The 21901-nt window shown below is 31.2% G+C and overlaps 3 protein-coding genes across 4 annotated transcripts; all 3 read left to right on the top strand.

Annotated features, from left to right (window-relative positions):
- The first annotated feature begins 8577 nt into the window (after positions 1–8577).
- Positions 8578–11915, top strand: LOC145322764 (E3 ubiquitin-protein ligase HUWE1-like). 2 transcript variants are annotated; one of them, XR_013880802.1, is made up of 5 exons: positions 8578–8710; positions 10149–10297; positions 10855–10991; positions 11273–11455; positions 11823–11915. XR_013880802.1 is itself a non-coding variant. In XM_080165021.1 (3 exons), exons 1-2 carry the CDS (start codon positions 10227–10229, stop codon positions 10964–10966), a joined length of 183 nt encoding a protein of 60 aa, XP_080021147.1. In that variant the 5' UTR covers positions 10082–10226; the 3' UTR covers positions 10967–10991; positions 11273–11410. The 2 variants fall into 2 exon arrangements, 1 of the variants encoding a protein (XP_080021147.1); XM_080165021.1 differs by lacking the exons at positions 8578–8710; positions 11823–11915 and having other exon boundaries at positions 10082–10297; positions 11273–11410.
- A 526-nt stretch (positions 11916–12441) lies between these two features.
- On the top strand, positions 12442–13405 carry LOC145322766 (uncharacterized). Its single transcript, XM_080165022.1, has 2 exons — positions 12442–12612; positions 13192–13405. The coding sequence occupies exons 1-2, from the start codon at positions 12587–12589 to the stop codon at positions 13346–13348; spliced, it is 183 nt and encodes a 60-aa protein (XP_080021148.1). The 5' UTR covers positions 12442–12586; the 3' UTR covers positions 13349–13405.
- A 3434-nt stretch (positions 13406–16839) lies between these two features.
- LOC145323122 (U8 snoRNA-decapping enzyme-like) lies at positions 16840–21789 on the top strand. Its single transcript, XM_080165509.1, has 8 exons — positions 16840–16919; positions 18259–18318; positions 18690–18775; positions 19817–19908; positions 20345–20430; positions 20920–21004; positions 21239–21289; positions 21617–21789. The coding sequence occupies exons 1-8, from the start codon at positions 16846–16848 to the stop codon at positions 21659–21661; spliced, it is 579 nt and encodes a 192-aa protein (XP_080021635.1). The 5' UTR covers positions 16840–16845; the 3' UTR covers positions 21662–21789.
- Positions 21790–21901: the final 112 nt, after the last annotated feature.

Consider the following 21901-nt stretch of genomic DNA (forward strand, 5'->3'; position numbering starts at 1 on the left):
TATTATGATAATGTTTAAGATATTCCTCATTATTATTTTAAAAGATTATCGCAAAAAATCAAGATATTTGTTTAAATTTGTAAGCAAATCAAAGATTTTCTTTCATTCCGGAGGCAGAGATTCTTAACAATTCATGTACAAAGTTTTTTTTTGTTCACTCCGGAAGCTGGGATTCCTATTAATCCACGCGTAAAGATTTTTTTTATTCCGAGAGCAGAGATTCGTAGTAATATACGTACCTAGCGATTTCGGACAATTTTAAACCTTGAGAAAATACTTTAGCAATTATTTTCCTAGGTATATATATTTTTCGTTCATGTTTAAGCATTTATAATAATGAACACGATGTATGGTATTATTAAAATATTGATTATTATTTTATCTGAATGCCACAGAATTAATTTAAGATAAACTATGCATATTTTAAATTAACTCTACCTTCATTTTTATCGCATATATTAAAATACTGCTTCAATGTATTTATTTTTTGTAAAAAGAAATTAACCATTTCTTAAGATTTTTTTCCGAAAGACAAAAAACGCAAATTTTGATACGATTTCGTTTAAACTTTCAAATCGATGCAAGGTTTTTTTTCATTTGAAATGCAAACTTAAGTTTTTTATACGTTTATGCAAGTTCTTTCAATGATTTAAGTCTTTCCGGGACCAGGGATTCTTTTCACGGAAAATTTCCTAGGTACCTGCACAGATATAAACATTTTTATCCTTGTTGGATTGAAATTTGATATGATAAGAAATTAACAAAATGAGATTTTTACATCATTTAAATATTTCTTTAAGATTTATTACAATCACATAAATAATTTAATATTATATGCATATTAAAATTATTACTATTTACCTTTTAACCGATGTACCTAAAGAAAAATGCAGATTTTTTTCGCCTTGAATTAAGTAGATTCTTTGAGTTCGAAGATTTAAGCTTAATAAGACCGCTCTATAGTGTATCTTAGCTCTGTTACCTCGGCCAGACATACTACAGAACGGCAAAACTAAAGCATAAGATAATTTTATTTTGATTGCTTTGATTGATGATTCTAAAGTTTCTTGAATTATTCATGATTCTTTAATTTTTGATTTGATTTAAACATCACTAATTATGTTTATTTTCAGTTGATGGAGCCCTGCGCCAGAAATCCTGTCGGAAATTATGCAGTATCAAAAAATTGTGATGGAAAGACATAACGTCCGTCAGGATAGCTGGAACATGGCATTATTAATATTTTAAAGATTGGTTAGTTTGTATCTTGAGGGGTTCATTCTAACTGAGGCCCCAAATTGCCTTAATTTTGACTATATGAATATGTACAAGTTGCTTTCTTCTTAAAACAGAGAGAAATTGCAAACTCAGCATTTAGAGAAGTTCTTTTCTTATAATTGAGCTTTTGTTTTATTTTGGTAAAATTAAATTGCATATTTCAATTGCAATTTTAATTTTACGCAGTTTTGATTCACGAAGATTTAAAATTATGAAATTTTAATTTTCCGAAGTTTGATGATTTTTTACAGTCATATTTATTTAGATTTAAGTATCTATTTTATTAAACATGTTAGATTTAAGGATCTTACCTATCTTATCTTAAAAATGTTTAGATGTAAGCCCGAGTATTTTTCCGCTGGAAAATGCTAATTATTGAGAAGTTTTTTATGAAATTTTACTTTTCTTTTCTAGCAAAAAGATTTAGTAGAAAAAATGTCATTATTTAATCTTTCTTTCTTTTGATTTAAAAGTTTGAGTTGATTATTTAATTATTGATGCGATTTTTAGTATAAAAATCATTTACCTGTTTTATTATGTAGGTGCCTAATTGAAGTTTAGGTACTATTGATTATTAATTCATGTATTCGCAATTACATGGTCTGTAATTCTAATTTTATTGAGATTATGAGGCCATGATATAATGAGATGTGTGAGTGGTAAATGTGCAATTCATGTATATTGAATGCTTTTCCCATTCCTTATTCCTATCCTTATGTGGTAGTGGACTCGGTTTGAGTTATTGTGGTATTCGCGAGTTACCATAATTAATTTTAGGCCTTATGGCCATAACATTTTAAACTCTTGTGGTTTATGTGTTGTGAGATTGTGATTTAGTGGACACTGTCTGCACGCATATTGCAAAGATGAGGTATTGTGTTCGATTCCCAGTGAATAGACGGGTGTGTTTCGGTATGTTTTTCTTGTATTCCCTGGCAAGTTCGAACCCATTAATCCCTGTTTCCTTACACCAAATTTCCTAGAGAATGAGTGTGTTACGCGGCATTCCTAACTATCTCCGCACGGCGCGTGGCTTGTAAACAGACAAAAGAAACGCGCACTTATCCTTTGATTAGTCCCACGTGAAGAGCTACGTGATTGAAAATAATGTATTGCTTGAATATACATGCGCTCTGATGTGTGGAATATCTCAAATAAGCCTTCTGCTTAGTTTGACATCATAATGTGGTAAGAATTTATCTTAATTCTTAATAATAAGTGTAGTATGGTATATTTTCACGAAGAAATTTAAAACATTAATTTTTCAACAAATAGACCATTTAACTGCTAACTTTTGACATACGAATATTTTCCTTAATTTTATTGATCATTTGAATCTAAAATTATCAATTTCTGATGCTATTTAATATGTTTCGTGCCAATTTAAAGTTTTTTAGAAATTTTATATTTTTAATTAAATTGAAATCACGCAACCTCGATCTACAAAAATAATAAACCATTAATACTATGTAATTAATTTTTATATTTTTGTTTTAGATTCACCGTTTTCATGGTAATAAATACACATTTGTAAACATTCACATGTTGGTCATTCGGAGGGCTTGGAGATTAAGATTTCGTGTACGGCAAGGCATGCGTACCGAAACAAAGTCCTAAAAATTTAAGTATGTCCTTAAACAGTATCCTAGATTTGAGCAGTTTTGCAACAAATTTACGTACAATTTTGCTTAGACTTTTACATTTATATTCTTCTTATACAATTCTGACACTCTACAAGTCTTAATGTTCGTTTGTCTTACCGTTTCAAAGCTTTGCTTTTATTGATGTTGTCATCCTTGTTTTTGGGGATCTATCTTTTAAAACTAAAATTAAGTGAAGTACTTGTATAAAATAATTGTTTGAGAATCCTTCGTAAACATATTGTATTCATAAAAGTTTACTTTTAAAAAGATGAATCCTTGCTTGAATATAAGTTTGTTTACTTTATTTCTTCTATTTAGAGTTTGATCAATTTGTTCCAAAAAAAAACATCTTTAGGAGAGAAGCTGCTATTTTATTCGCTTTATATGTCCATCAGTTCATCCGTAAGTAACGGTAAGTGAAAAATCCGTCATTTGTGCTCACTCTCGGCACAATACACTAGATCCAATGGACACCAAAGCAACCAAGACCTACAGGAAGACCAAGAAAGATACACCAGATTAAAGATATTTCTAGCAGAAATATTACCAACTTTGAAGAGGTCTTAAGTTTAGCCAGATTGAGTGATAACTATAGAAAGCTAATATTAAGGCTGATACCAGACTATCATAGTCTACCTGGCGTACTAGTACTGGAACTGTAAAATTTGTTTAAAGATAGGCATTGTCATAAAAGAAAATTGAAGTCTATTCTTTTTAAAGCTATTTTAAAGTTGTAAAATATTAAATTCAATAAATTGAAATTTTAATAAATTAAAAATGAAATAGAGAGACTGATGAATGATGATATGCATATTGATAAAAAAAACACTTGTTTAGGTTTCCAAGCAAAAAGTCCATTATTGTAGGCAAAAACATTTCACTTGTGCAAATAAATTAAAATTTTCAAATTCAAATTATATTTATTATTTTAATATATAATTCTATCATTTAAGGTGAGTCATTAATCTATATTTTCACCTAAAAGCTTGTTTAAATTGAGTCAAAACTTAGAAACACCAAACACCAATACGTCAAAGACGTATTTGAAGCACAAAAGTTGAAATATCAAACCATATTTTAAACACAGAAGCAAAATACAAATGCTGTACTACCGAACGGACATAGCCAAATTGTAATGTTTATGCCCCACAAAAAAAATTATAGACCTATGCATAATTATGATAAGAATATGAAAATGCTTAGGTTTTTAGACAAATTAAAGTCCTAATAAATAAACTCTGCACGCCCTTTAATAATCTGCAAAAATGGTTAATTGTTGGTATTACACTGATAATTAACCTTTTATACAAAGCAAAGCTTTTCTATGAATATAATTTGTTCAACATGACGTCATCACTAAGTTAAGAGAAAATCAGATTTCTTGTTATGGTTGTTGTTTGTATTTTATTTCAAATCCTATCAAACAAAGTAGTAAGGGTTTTATGTCTGTAGCTTAAGATCTCGATAACTACTGAACCTATTTGGTTCTCTATTCAATGTCAGCTTCACATATGTCCTGCAATGGTTTTAGGCTATTTTTTCAAATTTAAGTTTGAAAATGGATCAAAGCTATTTTTTTAGCCACCCATAGCCCTGTTGAATACAGAGGCCTTTTATGCTAGGGGCGTAGCCTCTAGTATATGTATAACATTTATCTGTCAAGCCTTTTAAACTTTAGTTAAAACTTTTAAAGATTTTTTTACAATCTTTAAGAGTATAGCTGCTCTATAGATTCATCAATACCATCTTTAAAAAACTATGGTTACTGTTAGTGGTATTTGTCATCCTTGTTACATTAAGATCAACCTTTCTTACATACAGCAAAAATTATATATGCTTTGCTAAAATTGACCTGACATTTAATACACGGCAAATTCTTTTTAAACTAACTAATTATATTATCATTAGCAAAACTAAGGGTCAATGAAGTACAAAAGGACTCATTGTAATTGTAATTAGTTCATAAACAACCTAAAATCTCAATAAATCTAAAGTTTGGACAAAGAATAACATTAATGAACATAAATAACAATTTTTGTGAAATGTTCTTAAAAGGTTTCGTGAATTTTTTAGTTGATAAAAATATATAAAATTATTATGAAAATTTTCAATAAGTAAAGACCGTGATGAGATTATAGAGCTGAATATCCCAATCTCAAAAATATCTCTTCTGTTTTTTCGTATCTATTAAGATTTGTAAAACAGCTAGACGGTAATAATATTAATTTATAATCACACACAAAAGATATAACTTAAAATGTTGGTTTTTTTTATTCTATATTCCGTGCTTTGTCTATTATACAAAGTTTCATGATATGGACATACTTCCTATATTTTTTAAAGCAGCCTCATGTAGGTCCAGGAATGGTTTGGGTCTCTTCATTTTTTGTTTAAAGCTTTGGGACGATTTTAGGCTTTCTTTCTTACCCCTTTAAAGACTGAGATCCTAGATGCAAGGGGTGCAGCCACTCTTATCTTTAAAAGTGTTATTATAGAGATGCTACAATTTTGATCCAATTCCTTTTTAAAAGCGAAGCTTTTCTATAATTAGGGTCGGTCCGTCCGTACGTCCGTACGTCCGTAACGGATAGCTTTTTTCGTTAATTTAGGCATGTTAGAATTGTCTTATCGATTTCAAATTTTGCATGGTGATTCCTTTTATAGTTAGGTACGATTTAGAAAGCGTAGCAACTCTATAATCATCACCAAAATGTCCGTACGTCCATTTTAAACATGTTGATTTTTTTACTTTTTTAACAACAAATTTGTATGTGATCTAATCATCCGATTGATCTGATTTTTGGTATATTGATTCCTGGGACAACAAAGTATAATGTAATAAGCGAAGCAACTCTATAATCAAGTCCTAGAAATGTAAGTATGTCCATAAACATTATCCTGAATCAAGCAGTTTTTCAACACATTTTACTTACACTTTTGCTTTGACTCTTATACATTTATATTATGATTATTCAGTTCTGACACTATATAAGTGTTAATGTCAGTTTGTCCTACTGTTTAAGTGCTTCGCTTTTATGGATATTGTCATCCTTGTTTGTCTTTGTATACAATTAATGCAGAATATACGTGGATGTTATAACAGGGAAAAAAATGTCGTCAATTTAACTTGCTAACATGTATCATTTATTGGTCAGTTCGGTTATTCAGTGGGAGGGAAAGGGATGGGGTAAAGAAAGTTAGCCTGCTACAAGTTGGAGAACAATCAATATGGTGTAAGATCTAAGTAATAATATGTCCATTGTAATAACTAATTCAAAAGAAAACTATAAGGAAAATATATTTATATCATGTGAAAAATTAGAGTTAACTATCAAAAACATTCATTTAATATTTCACATTCATAAAATACAAAGGCCACCTAGCCTAAACGTAGAAAAGCTCCATTTTTAAAACTAAAGTATTATTTAGCAACAAGAAAAGATTTCAAGTACTTTACACAAATTAACATAAAAAGGTTTGCGTCCATACTTGCGAAAAGACTGAAATTAATTGCGAACTTATTCTTATTCAGTTCTAACACTCTACAAGTGTAAATGTTCGTTTGTCCTACCATTACAGAGCTCCGCTTTTTTTAATGCTGACATCTTTGTGAAAGTTTGGCTTTTTATATTCAGATTTTTTATTTTATTTTATCTTCGAAATTTTTTAAGTTGTTATTTTGTAAGAATGTAAAGAATTAGCATTAGAATGCGACAAATAAAAATGTTTTACTGTCGTTTGTAAAATTTTTTCTGATTGTGGTAATTACCAGGATATCAGGGATATATATACTGGCCAATATTTGAGGAGGGAAGAATACTTTCAAATGCAATGTTATAGGACGAAATAGAACCCTCCCCCTCAAATTGATGGTTCTAAGCCCAGGTTCTACGAAGTACCACAAAATTTCACCCTTTTTACCGGAAAAGTGGTAAAGCTGGTCAAGCTGGTAAAATTTACCAGTTTCGTGGTAAATTTTACCAGCAAAAATTTTAGCCGAAAAATTAGTAAAATTTTACCATTTTTTTTGTAAAATTTGACGAAACAAAAAACCCCGTTTTTTGTGTTTTAAATTAATTACAGCTCTTCATAATCAATTGTAGTACTTTAAAATAATGATTTCTATACAATGAAGCCTAAATTTAAATTTTTTTTTTTTTTAAATTTTACCACATTTGGAAGTTTTACCAAAAATGTGGTCAATTTTACAACTTTATTTTTAGGTTAAGTCCGAATTTTCGGACTTAGACAAAAAAACGCAATTTGGTCAATTTTTACCAAAAAGTTGGTCAAATTTGACAAGGTATTTTTTTAGGCTACGTCCAGATTTTTGGACTCTGACAAAAAAAATGAACTTGGTAAAATTTGACCAACTTTTTGGTAAAAATTGACAAGGTAAATTTTTAGGCTAAGTCCAGATTTTTGGACTTTGACAAAAAAAAACTTGGTAAAATTTGACCAACTTTTTGGTAAAAATTTTTACTTTTTATTGAATTTTTTCGCATAAAAGAAGCTAACTTTTTTTAAAAACCTTGAAAATTATTTCATCATTTCTTTTAAAACATCCTCCCGCATCGTCAAAAATATATCAAATTTAATATTTACTTATTAGAGCTAGCTTCATACGAATTAAAATTAAAAGAAAAAAAATCCAGGTGTGTGTGTACGCAGATGTGCCGTGTGCATTTGAATTTATCGATTTTTCATCTTTAATATAAATATAAGCTTTCGTATATTCCCCTGAATGTTTCTAAAAGAAAGACAGAGATTTCGAATTATAGAGTAATTTCGCTACAAAACTTATATTTTTAAGTTTTGAAATTTATGGCACCTCTGTGCGCGCATGCGCACTATTGATAAGCTTATGATTATTTGAATATAGAGTGCCAAAAATAATTATTAGTTTTGATTCAATTTAATCAAATATTTTGAATCAAGAAGTAAATTACTACTCAATTTTCTCTAAATATTTAAATTTGTAGAATTTACAATTTGTTTGGAAGATTTTTTTTAAGCAAGATGTTTAAAAATGTGGCAAAATTGTGGAACAACAATGTTTCATGATTTCTATATTTATGTTGTCTTTGCCAACTGGAAATACCACCGAGATGGGTTTTTAAAAGATGAATGCCACATTTTTTCGGCGTTTTTTAGACATTGATTGATTGAACGTTGACGATAGAATTTCAAACAGAGTATATAACATAAAAATACTGAATTTTAAATTATTTTTTTAGCAATTTTTCTAATGTCTAACACAGCTCTAAAAAGATGCATTAATTAATATGCAGCAAAAATGGATTGAAGATAATCTTTTTTTTTCTATGAAGGCCGTACCATCAAAAGCGAAATAATTAAATAAATCATTGTATACTCTTTTAGATTTCGCGAATGTCGCGCTTGTTATTCATAGCGTAAAAAATGTCAAAAAAACGCGGCATTATCTTTTAAGAACCCGGCCGGAAATAGATTCATATATATGGTTAACAACTATATATATTTAAATATTTTTTTTAATATTGAATGCACTATATTTTTTTTATATTCTATCGAATATATTTTATATGTCATTACAAAACTATATTACATTCAATATTAACATTAAAAAAAAATAACATCAATTTAAACTTTCGTAACCCTGTAATTGGTTATTGGCTTCAGTAGTTCAGTTCTATATAAACCACGGTCCACGCTTGAGCTAGCATCACCAGCATGGCTCTGCCTAGGCTTATAATTAGAAAGGCCAGGGTATTATTATTGGTTGAAAAGTTTGTACATTATTATTACAGGTATTGTGTCTTTAAAGGGACTGTGAACGTAAATTTTTCTCATCTTAATATCAAATCTTAACATTATCTCATTCATAATATCTCACAGATAGAGCAAAATGCGCTTTTGTTTGCTTAAAAAACGGCTTTTTCCGACGATTTTTATAAGGTACAGGGAAAGGAAGAAATTTTCCGTATTATATAAAATGTCCATTAAATTGATTTTTTCTCCCATTATAGCTAAAATTAAACTTTTTCACATAGTTCTAGATTTTTCCTAACAGTTAAGCTGACTTTTAACATAATCCTTGCTTTAAACCAATGTATAGTTACTTAGAAATTGATAAAATAAGCAATATTTTTTATTGAAAACCAAATACAATAACAAAGCCAGAAACAGGTTTTTTATTATTATCCAATTAACTTTAGATGGCCCATCTCTTGCCCACCTTTAATTACAAATTTGTAAATAATAAAGACGCAATATTTTTTTATAAACAGTCTGATAAAAGTGTAAACTAATTCTCCAAAGTGGGTTATTTATTGTCCAACACAATAAAAAAGGATATTATTATTTTAAATAACCTATGAGATTCAACCCTTTGTAGACAGTGAGGTATTTTTTTTGTCAATAATACGAATTTAAAATATGTCTTTATTACCTAACTATAACTACGTTATAAAAAAACTAATTGGCAATTTTATAGCATAAAATAAATCCTTAACAGTAAGTAAATTGTTTCAACTATATATGACAAGTTAAATATCCCTACAAACATTATAAGAATCAAAAACGTTCAGATTTTCCCTGTTTTTTCCTTTTTCCCTCTCAAAATACCATAAAATCAAGGCATTATTCCTGGATATTTTTGTTAATAGGACGTTTTTGGTTGATCAGTGTAGTGAAATGTGCTTAGTAAATGTTAAGATTTGATAATCAGATGAGAAATTTTTACGTTCACACTCCCTTTAATGGCTTTTCACATGTCTTATTTTATAAAGTAGGAAGGCTTTTTTTTGTCTGAAGCTTAAGATCTCGGAATTTCACCTTGTATAGAGCATTCGTAAAATGTACTGGGGTGCCCTTTCTTTACTGTTTAGTTTTAATAAGAATTAAAAAAAAAACAATATTAGGGTTACTTTTCCTAGGAGTGAGAATATATATATATAGTTATAAACATTCCCTGATCTTATGAGAAGCTAATTGAATAGGAGAACCATACAGATCGATCCAGCGGTTTGTAAGCTCAGCATTGTTAATTTTTAAAATATGCATTTTTAAACTCTCTTTACAAACTAGAATGGAAGAAAATAAAACCAAACAAATCAAATACATACAAGACCGATCTTTATTTATCCATCTTTCTTTATTACTTTAAATATATAATATTTATTTCCATATTTTTATTCTGTTCTTTACTTAGGAATGATAACTTTTTAACCTAACCAAAATATTCAGGGTCTGCTGTATTCCGGGCTGTTCCTGTACCACCTGGCGTCGTATGAGAGCGGCGGCGAGGCGCTGGTGTCCTGCGGCATGTTGGAGTCACTCCTTAAGGTCATACAGTTGGCCAGCAGTGAATTGGAACACATTACTTTTGTTACTAGGTATGTTTTTCATGGTTTGATATACAAGTATTACACTGAAAGCTAGGTAAAAAAACAAGGTTGACATCATCCATAATGTATATCATAGAAATAAAGAAAAATACGCACAATTTATAAAAATAAGTTTCTTTGTCTTTTAAAGCATGACCGACGGACGTAGTAAATTATATACTGGTTTCTCGCCGTCTGTCTTGAAAAGGATCGCATGTTAAAGATTGCATCACAGACGTATAAAGCGGACAAACAAAGCATATTATAATAAAGTAGATATTTTATAATAAGAAATATATTCAAAAGTTTAGAAAAATTTGTTTTTCATTCTTTTTCCAGCGTGGCTTCGAAACAAATTAAAATCGATTAGAAACGGTTCTCAGCCATAATGATAAAACATGTATACTGACCATTTTCCAAATAAAAATCATAATACAAGTACCAGTTTTGGTAGCCTAAGCCTTAAGCCTCTCAGGGCTAACAAAACTGGCTTTAATTATATGATTTTTATTTGAATATCCACAGAAAGCTATCTATAATACGATGGAATAAAAAATATTATTTAGGGCTGTAAGAGTGATAGATCTAATCACAAACCTGGACATGGCAAGTTTTTCAGACCCACGCGTGACTAACAACCTTCATCAACAGGCGGGAGTTAGAGGTGGACCACTGTAGGAAGCATCAACCCTTCCAGATCCAGGTATAACTTATTCCAGTATGGCTTCGAAACCGTAATATCTGGAGGATTAGAACTGGTTTTCAGTATAAGACTTTTCAGTAATTGAGAAAAAATCTTAGTGGGGGGACGGTATGATCAGGAATAAAACAATTAATTTAGACTTTTCATGGGTATGCTTCATGTCATCAAAAATTTAAAGATTTATATGTTTGGTACAATACCCCTAAGCGGCATAATAGTTGTGCCCTTATATTTTCAATTTTGAAATAGATGGTTTTAGTACATAAACAACAATCTTGTAGGTTGGAACTAAAGAGGAACGACTAACCAAAGTTATTGAGGAGGCAGAAACTATTCATGACGTAGCGGCCATAGCCGCTCAGGAGGAGCTGGCGGCGGCTCAGGATGCGGATGCTGTTGATCCCATTGCTGGTCCTAGTGGCTCAGGTTCTAGCTCTAGGCTAGCTTCTCATCTTATTCAACAGGTATGCATTGTTTATTTATACAGGGATCTTAAGGGATAAGACAATGGACGATAAGTTTTTTAAGTTGCAAGCCAACGAATGAGAGATGTGTTGATTAAACCTTCAAGACCAGTAAAACTTACAGTCCAGTGTAACTTCCTTTCCTGGCATTTATAGAAGTTGAATAAGAAATGATAAAATATTATAAAGATATGCGAAAATGTAAAAAAGAGATAGGATATATGAAGAAATATTGATTTTAATCTTATATTGTATAACACAAACTTTGCTTAAATAAAAATAAAATCCTATAACGTAGCCCTATACTATTGAAAATAGTTAAATATAACAAAACATATTATTAATATCAATCTATCTGATTATTTAGGACGTACCCAAGCCTGGTTTGACCTGCCTACCTTAGCGGGCTGCCTTGCTAAAATCTATGCTCAACTTCTTAAAGAAGGCTATTCAGGAATGGGTTATTAAATGATTTAAGACGAAGTAAAATATTGTTTAAGTTTAAAAAAAGATTGTACTAAAATAATTTACGTTTCTGTAGACACAACGGGAAACATGGTTCTTATGGGATAGGACAAAAGACGAAGTATTGAAATTAAATCAAGATTTACCTAATAAAAATTAGGTACTCAAAGTTTTTGAGTTGACGAATAAGTAAACTTGTTTCTGAAACTTTGGATACCATTATGATATTTACACCATTTTACCCTCCCTGCCTGGGGTTTAGGTCTAAATTTATCTAATATTAGTACTTGTTTGGGACAGGGATCTAAAGGGACAAGACAATGGCGGATAAATTGATGTACATCAGCAATGATGATACACAAAATTACCCCTTCTGTGGAGTATAATTAGTTGTTGAAAGCTTTAGACACTTAACTTGATTAATCAACCATTCAAAATTCAATAAAAGTCCCTAGAGTTGTTAAAGCAACAAAGAAGAAAATAAAGCTTTGGGGACTAGTGTAATAAACAGTCCACTTCCTTCCTTCATTTAATCCTCCATAACTTAGGACCCCGCGTTCAGCGACTCCATACGCCACGTGATGGAGGGAAGTTTGCCCAACAGTTTGAAGCATATAATCAGTAATGCCGAGTACTATGGCCCCAGCCTGTTCTTGTTAGCCACGGATGTTGTTACTGCTTATGTTTTCCAGGTAAGCTTTCCCTTTATTTTTTCTCGTTCTGCGTTTTCAAAGATGTTTAGTTAGATAAGTTTGCTGATTTTTTTGCCACGTGTCAAGATGCCTGTAGGAAATGAATGAGGGGGGAGAGGGGGAGTCGAACCTACACACTTTTATTTTTGCTTTCAAAAGAAAAAATTTAGGTTTGAGAGTAAGGGGGGGGGGAAGTTCTGACACATTTGCGTAAACAGCGAGTATAGGCTTTATCTTTGGGACGGACGGACAGACAGACAGACATCGTTCTACTTTGTATTATAGATTAGATATTTAGTAGGGAGGGATGGGACATTGGGCTGTAAATTACACTAGCCCCCAAAGTTTTCAAATAACATTTTCTTATTCTTTGGCCTAACAACCTTGGATACTTTTATTGATTTTTTATTGGTTGGTTCATTAAGTTGAGTGTCCTAACATTTCAATCACTTATTGTAATCTACAGAAGGGGTAACGATGTGTATCATCATTAGAGATGAACATCAATTTATCAGCCATTGTCTTATCCCTTTATATCCCTGTAATTATCTAATTAACTAATGAGCAATTTTATTCCAGGTTGAATATCAGTGATACGAGGGAATGGGGCCGGTGCCCAGCAAATCCAGGAGGTTGCGCAACAGTTTTCGGCCAGAGCAGTAGAATCAAGAACACTTGTGTGTTTGGCGGCGCACCCAAGGGTCCTCAGCTGCGAGACATTGAGAACGGCTGCTGATTATTAGAATTATTATTTTATGTTTAAGTTAAATAAATATAAAAATACAACAAAAAATTTTATAATTTTTTCTATTTTTAAAAGCGAAGCTTCTCTATAATTAGGGTCAGTCGTTTTTTACCACTTTCTCACGATTTTTACCACCCGATTTTACCACAATTTTTGGTCAATTTTTACCCGATTTCCGGTAAAATTTTACCAATTTAGGACAAAAATATTACCAGGTGTTGAACAGTTTTACCACTTTTTCGGTAAAATCTTACAGAAATTTGCGGTAAGATTTTACCAAAAAAGTGGTAAAAATTGGTCAAAATCTGGTATAAATTTGCGTCCTAAAATGGTAATATTTTACCGGAAATCTGGTAAAATTTGACCGAAAATTGTGGTAAAAAAAGCTGGTAAAAACCGTGAGAAAATACCACAAAAAGTGTTTTTACCACGGTTACGGTAAAATTTTACCGTAAGGGAGGAGGGGGGAAACCGCTGCCACAGCTTTCCAGGGTATAAAATTGTGTATATTTGTAATTTAGTAAAAGATGGCTGTAACCCCTAAAATATCTCCAGAGGGAATCAAGGACAACCCCCATCTAGAGTTTGAAAAGGGGCAAGGGGGGGGGGGGAGTTTAGTGAGCTGTAATTTTTCCAAATTGTCTGTACTTCAATCACAGTCCTACTTCTTATTACCTGGTTGATATTTGATATAGTTGGAAATTATCAACGAAATTTTCTTGACTGCTATTTGAGATAGGAGTTGGAAATTTCTTTTTAATGTACTTATGACCCTGTGAGCAATAGCATATATTGTATACCTTACTTGGCACTTCTGTCGGTTTTCCAGCATCGCATCGTTTATCCCTTGGTAATTACATTTACCTATTTTGTTAAACTCATTGCACTGGATAGTATTCAAATGCAGGGATCTAAAGGGATAAGCCAATGGCCGATAAATTGATGAACATCCTTAAGGATTATGCACAAAATTACCTCTTCTGTAGATCATAATTTGGGGTCAAAAATTTTGGACACTAAGCTAAATGAATCAACCTATAAAAATTTAATAAAAGTCCCTAAGGTTGTTAAATAACGTATAAGAAACGTTATAATAAGACTTTGAGGACTAGTGTAATAAACAGCCCAATGTCCCCTTCCTCCCTGATTCAAATGGCAAAATAAGTATAACAACAAGTATGGCAACATTCATAAGAAGTGAGGATTATAAATATAATCAATTTCACCTAAAAAAGAGTTACAGACGGACGGACAAAGTTTGTAATAAAGTAAATGTAAATATATGTGAAAATCCCATTTTAAAAGTAAAACATGGAGATTATAAAATAAAGTAAAATGTCAGTTGGCATTGGCAAGAAATCACTAAATGTGAAAATTTCTGTATCTTTATAAAATATTTTTTAAAAATTTGAGCTCCTGAGTCCTGTGTGCATATTTATCTTCATTATCTCTTATGAAATTAAAGTAAAAGAAGGGAGGGGTGAATAGCTATATGTAAGTCTGTCAACGTTGGGATCCTGTGTCAGCGTTCCTTTTGGGTCTTTGAATATCAGCCAATAGCGTCGGAAATATAAACACATCCAAGTCGCTACAAACAAGCAGAAAGCTATTTGCTAGCAGACGAAAAAAGGTCCCCGCCACTAAGGTCAGGCAGGTTTTTTGATTTTACATTTTTATGTTCAGGATATGATTGTTCTTGTAAATTTGAGAATATTCATGGAAATAAGAGAATTAAATAGGGTTTTACTGCTAAATTTTAGCAACATTAAAACTAACAAATCGATAATAATGCCCATGAGTAGCGCATTAATAACTGACTATATGCTAGATTTACACAGATCTGTAAGGAACTTTGCCAGTTAATATATTGTAATCTATCTTTTTAAATCTCTCATTTAACAAGAACTTTTACAGATGTACTTAGTCAAATTATTGACTTTACTCAGTTGAGCTAACGACGTATGGAAGTCCCTAGTTGTGTAGTAGCTGCGCTGCTACCGATCTCGACATTAAAGGTAAAATACCCGACAGTTTATTAGCTTTAACAGCCTAGTTAAAAGATATTTATATCTCAAGGTATGTATTAAAGTAGTCGTAATAAAATGTGTTAAACCTTTGACTACTCCCCTTTAGGTTTGACCCCACGATTTTAATTTACTTTTTAAAAAGACAGAGTGATTTTTTGGGGTTGTTTTTTTCAAGGGGTGGGTTTTATTGGGCTGTTGGTGGAATCCTCTCCAAAATAGATATAAACCTTCCCCAGACCTAGACAGGAAATTAGAGAACAACAATAAGATATTTTTACTACAAATTATCCAAAGTTTTTTTTTACATTCTTGTGACTCGAACCTGTTACCTTTTAACCCTATAATTATGCAAAAAGAAATAAGGATGCTTGGCTTTAAAACTTTGAAGGATCATTCTAAGCCGTAAAAATGTAATAATGTATTTTTATCTGTATTCGCCGTGCGTGTAGGTCAGGGGTGTGCGGTAAAAACTTTAAAACAGCCGCTTTATGCGAAAAAATGCCCATAACTTTTTGTAATGTAGCTACTCTTGAAGTTTTTTATTTTTGGGAGGTTTCAGTGTGCTTTCGTCTGTTCTCCGTTTCTGTGTAGGATTTTTATTTTCAATTTAAATTTCATTTTCTATTAAATAAAAAATACACTTACACACACTAAAACCTCTTTACTCTACTAATTTAACCGTCTACAACTGGATTTTAATTGGGATTCGGATTCAGAAATATTGCCGGGCTGCGGCTCTGGAAGCCGAAGCAGCTATAAAGGAAGTACGACCTAACTACGGCTCAACCTTCTAAGGTCATAAAGAAATTTGTTTCAGAGGGATATACAGAAACTCCTTAATTGTAGAACAGCTTTGCTATTGTAATATGTTAATCGAAACCGATTAATATCCGGTGGAATAGAACCTTTTCTCACTCATACTGAAAAATTATGTCTAGCATCGTATTATTTCCAGTTTTCTACGAATATAAATATGTACAATTATAGGATTAAAATCAGTTTTATTTAGACCCGAGATGTCGTAGCCTAAAAAATGGTTTTATCTTAAATTTTTTTTTTCATATCTGCGGAAGGCTGTTTTATAATACGATGTGAGAAATAACTATTCTTTTCCCTCATTAAATATTAAAAAAAAAATAATTATTATGTAAAAGACGACATTTTGTTTTATATCTGCACGCGGCAAATGCGCTTCATAGCAGAAAGATAATCAATAATATTTTGATGACATAAGATTCAAGATATTATTGTTTACTAGAAAAGGCTAGTTCCATTAAAAGTGTTTATAAATTTAGCTATTGGCCGAGCTATTAGGTAAAGTAACAGACAACCAATTCATTGATTGCACGACCTTTGTCTGGAGGTCTTAAACAGTACATGGTATATGCTAGTTGCGCCTGTACTTTTTGGATCAAGGCTTAACTTATAATTTTATTCTTTTTTTAATGTTAAGAATTTAAAATGTTTGAAAAAGTTGACAAAAATTACAGAAAAGAAGGAACTAGACAAGCAGCCCATGTCTGTTTATTTGCTAGGTAATTATTTAGTCTGTTTAGTATTGTTTTCATAATATCATGCATATACTATTACTTGGGTTTTGTACCAGATTTTTATGTAATCTAATATAGTGATACTCGTAGCTGGCTAAAATAACGATACCACCCATCTATCCCCTTTAACCCATCTCCTCTCCTCCTATTGGATGAACTAAGTGACGTAAATTGACGTCAAGTTTTAAACTCTATTTTATCCATTGTTTTAATTCTATGTTTGTTTTATATTTACGATTCAATGGTTTACTCATACAGAATCACACTGTTAAGATAACAAATTTAAATAAGAAATTACATATACTTGTAGCATACCATTTTAATACCTTTAAATATGACCCTTCTTTGGACACCACAAGTACATGTAGTATTAATAAAAAAAAAATTATCCTAAGAGAATAAAGAGGGGATTGAAAGAAGAATAATGGTAGTATCCAAAATGTACCCAAAAATGTATTTATAATGCATCTTTAATCTCTTTGAATTTAAGAATATTCACATGGAAGGGTAAACTTTTATTAAACTTTTAAACAGCACTGTAACATAATTTCATACTACTATTTGGACTTTATTTTTTTATGACTGTGCCAACCCTCTGGGTGTCGGAAATAATAGATAGAAAAACATTAAATACTACTTAAAAGAAAATTAATTTGTTTATTTTTTTGTGACTATACTTATTCCCAAAGCCCTCTTTCGAGGACCTTGTATGCAAATTTATTTAAAAAACTATTGAAAATATAATTGGATGTGCTAGCACCGGAGCTCGCAAAGAACTGCTACTTCTTCCAAACGGTGATTGTGTTGAGGGGCACCCCTGCCCTGTGTGTGTAGGAGTGGTAAAGGTTGGTGTTGAGGTAGACACTCTGCACAATGTATATAAGAGAGGGGGGGGGGGACATAGATTGTTATAAAAGCTAGCATAGATTTTCCACAAAACTACAGTATAGTAGAGTACAGTAATTCTAAATGTTTAATGTATGGTTTTATGTTGTTGTTACAATAGCATAATATGGTAGATATATATTTTGAGGATGTAACAACACCCTGAAACGACCCCCAGACAACTTTCAATAACTCTAACAGCTACGAAAAGTTATCTTATTGTCCTAGCCTGAATACTGAAATAGCTCAATTTCACATTACCTTGCCCTATCTACTGACTATTATTTTAAAATTTTGTGTTCAGAGATTACAAATTTTTATTTATGATAACCTCTAGTCCCTAAAATGAAAACACAATCGGTTCTTTGGTTATTGAAATCTTAAACTTCAGACAAAAAATTTCTTACTACATCATATGATATGATATGTTATTGTTTAGGTCAAATGATAAATTATGGGATAAACATCCAATTCGTGCCTTGGTTAATATGCATATGAGGTAACGTATATAATAATGAAGTTGATATTTTTTTGTGACCGACTATTTCGTCATTTAATCCATTATGAACTTCGTATGATTTAATTAAGAAAATTAACCTTATATTGTATATTTTAATAAGTCTAAAAATTATAGTTTAATGAACTATCAAAACAAATAGAGTCTTAAAAGTTATTTGTTAGCGAAGCAACTCTATAAGTCTTGATTTATACATATCATCCTGTCAGTTTATATATTATTTTATATACTGATAATGCGAGGGGTAACATTTAAAAAAAACATCAAGGTAATAAAATTCACCTACCGTTTTAACGTTTTCAAATAGTCCACCTGATTGTGAAATATTAAGATTTATTTAAAAATTGTTTTAGATTTGATGGTAAAATTGGTTTTCCCGGAGGGTTGATTGATCCAGGAGAAAATACAGAAACTGGTTTAAATCGAGAAATTATGGCAAGTATTATTTTAATTTACTATTTTATACCTTACTAGCGACTACGCCCCAGGCCTCTAGGGGCTTTGCCCCAGGACGTTTGATCAAACCAATTTTTCGTAGGTATTTTAGACTTAAAAGAAAAATTTAAAAAAAAATTTCTTTGGGGGAGGATTTTTTTTTTGGGGGGGGGTAGGGTAGTCGACCCCACTATTTTAATTCTAGTTTTAAAAAGAAATTTTTTTTGGGGGGGGGTATTTTTAATTTTTTGGAGGGGGTATTTTAAATTTTTTGGAAGGGTTGGGGGGTGTCCTACCCCCCAAGAAAATAGTTATAAACCTTCCCGGGGCCTATGAGAAGCTTCCCTGTTAAGCAGAACCCGATCGGTTCAGCGGTTAGCGAGATCCTTCGGTACAAACAGACATACAAACACAAAGACAAACAGACATCCTGTTACTTTAGTATAAAGGATTATTGTATATTTTAAATATTTTATTGTTTCTCGATGTTCCAATAAAAGATTAAGCTAAACATTTTTATAATTTTATTAGGTATTTCACAACTCTAATATAAAAGTAAAAAAGGTGCTTGCTTACATGTGAAGACCGGAGCACCGAAACCCCCCCCCCCCCCGCTTAGTTTTGACAAAAATCAAAAATAAGGGGGGGGGTAGTTTTTTAACCCCCCGCTTAGTTTTGACAAAAATCAAAAATAAGGGGGGGGGGTAGTTTTTTAACCCCCCGCTTAGTTTTGACAAAAATCAAAAATAAGGGGGGGGGGGGGGGTAGTTTTTTCACTGTACAACACGCCAGAAAGTTGAGTGAGGTAAATCAAGTAAATCCTGTATTTTTGATTTTCTTCAAAATTAAGGGGGGGGTTAAGTCTTTGCCTTGCTGAGCACTTTTCCTCCTTGCCGTTTTCCAGACATTAAAAAACTACCCCCCCCTTATTTTTGATTTTTGTCAAAACTAAGCGGAGGGGGGGGGGGGGGTTTCGGTGCTCCAGTCTACCACATGTAAGCAAGTTCTACATGCTTCTGTCAAAGTTTTTGTTTATCATAGGAAGAAATTGGACTAGATCTTGGATTGATTGAGTCAGACTGGGTATATGCACATTATAGCCAGGAAAAGAAGATTGTTTTACACTTCTACTGCAAGGTATCATTATTTTTACATGTTGTAGGTGAAAATTGGGTTGGAACTTGGAATTATATACTGTGCTCATTATTGTCATGAAATAAAGAAAGGGCCTCATTTTTATTGCAAATGTATCATTCTAAAAATTAAATGGCAAAAATAACCTGTAGGTTTTGTTGGGTTATACTGACATGCTAGAATTTATAGTTGTTTGTAACCTGAATGAAGTATCCATTTAAACTGAGTATCTTGTCTAAAGAAACGACAACTTGCTCAAACATTGGATTTTCAATTTATTCTTGGCTAGGTAGGTATATTTTTCATCATCTTTCAAATTTTGTTGTTGAAAATATTACAATACAACTTTAAGCACGAAAGAACAGTTATTTTTCTATTATTTCTAAAGGCATACGTTTCTGAAAAATAGTCTTGTTTTAATTATAAATATTATATTTAGGAGATTGGATTGGAAGCTTTCTGTGATATGGAGAAGAATGTAATGTCTGCTAAAGAATTTGGCATTGAACTTCTAGGAAATATCAGGTCTTATATTTATCATGAGTTTTTTATATAAAAAATCATTAAAACTCATTGTATTAAAAGCCTAGGTATTGTGTCTTTAAAATTAGAAATTAGTTCAAGCCTCTTAGTTTTAAAATTATTATATTATAAAATAAATTGTTATTTTAAAGTGTTATACCATCTATATAGAAAGAATAGCGGCAACGCCCCTAGAAGCCTCTAGGGTCACTTGTGAAGGGGGAGTTGAATTCGAAAACCCTATTTTTATTAGATTTCAAAAAAATAGTCACAAACCTTCCCAGGAACTATGAAAAGCTACACTGTAAAGGAGAACCATATCGGTTCAGTGGTTAGCGAGATCCTTTGGTACAGACAGTCATCCTGTTACTTTATCCCTAGGATTTTTCTCACAACCAAAAAAAGGGTAATTAACATTTAAAAGAATGCCTTTAATGTAACTATCCCGTTTGCTTTATTTCTTATCTAACTAATTATCTTATTATTTTACAGGGTTCCATTATACACCTACCTAAATAATGATAAAGATATCTGTGGACTTCCCCAATTTTTAAATAATAACTTTGTGGGAAATGCAAGGAAAATACCTATTGTAAGATTTTGCTTATTTTTCATATCAATAAATAAATAACATTACCTAAAGGGAGAAACTAATTAAGTAAACCAGATGTAAAGGCCTTAGACTGCTTTGCTAATATTGTGTATAATTACTATGTGCTTTACGATTGTTATTAATATATATTCAGACTAACGAACATTCCCTAAAGATAGAGTATATGAAAATAAAATCTAACAATTATTTTGTGTACACAGAAACCAGTTATTAGATTGTCTAATACTTAAACAAATTTTGACCACAGAGGTGAGTAAAATAATATTCAAGGGAATTAGTTCAAAGAAAAAGTGTACATATATTTGAAGGTACATGTTTGTTGACAACTTTACTGTATCAGAATCTTAGTCCCTTGCCTCACTAGGCTGTGCATTAGAAGGTGCATGTTTCAGAGAAATAGCTAATAAACCAAAATTGGTCCAACATTTTTGAGATATTTTGCTTCCTACATAAATTTTTACTACTTTATGTTATCAGTTTTTTTTTGTTGTTAAAAAAATTTGTTGCAAAAAATGTCAAATCTAATAAATAGAAATATTATTGTTGCGAATGTATTAAATTTTAAATTTTTTTTAGGAAGTTGACAAAGCTATAGAACAAGCTAAATCAATAAAAACTTAGAAGAAAAGACAATTCAAATATTCACAATTTTGAAATCTGCTACATTAAATATGTTTAACTTAATTTATATTAAACGATAACAAATGACAATCAATTATTTGATTTTCAAATAATACTCAACTCGTGTAATATAAATAATAATATCGTTTATATGTAGGTAAAAATGCTACTGCTATAAAATAATAACTTTTGTTTTTGACTACAAGCATTTACATATTTATTTATTGTGTACATATTAAA

This window comes from Acartia tonsa, chromosome 6, assembly GCF_053477335.1.
Source record: "Acartia tonsa isolate MP-2025a chromosome 6, ASM5347733v1, whole genome shotgun sequence".
In the NCBI taxonomy this organism is placed as follows: domain Eukaryota; kingdom Metazoa; phylum Arthropoda; class Copepoda; order Calanoida; family Acartiidae; genus Acartia; species Acartia tonsa.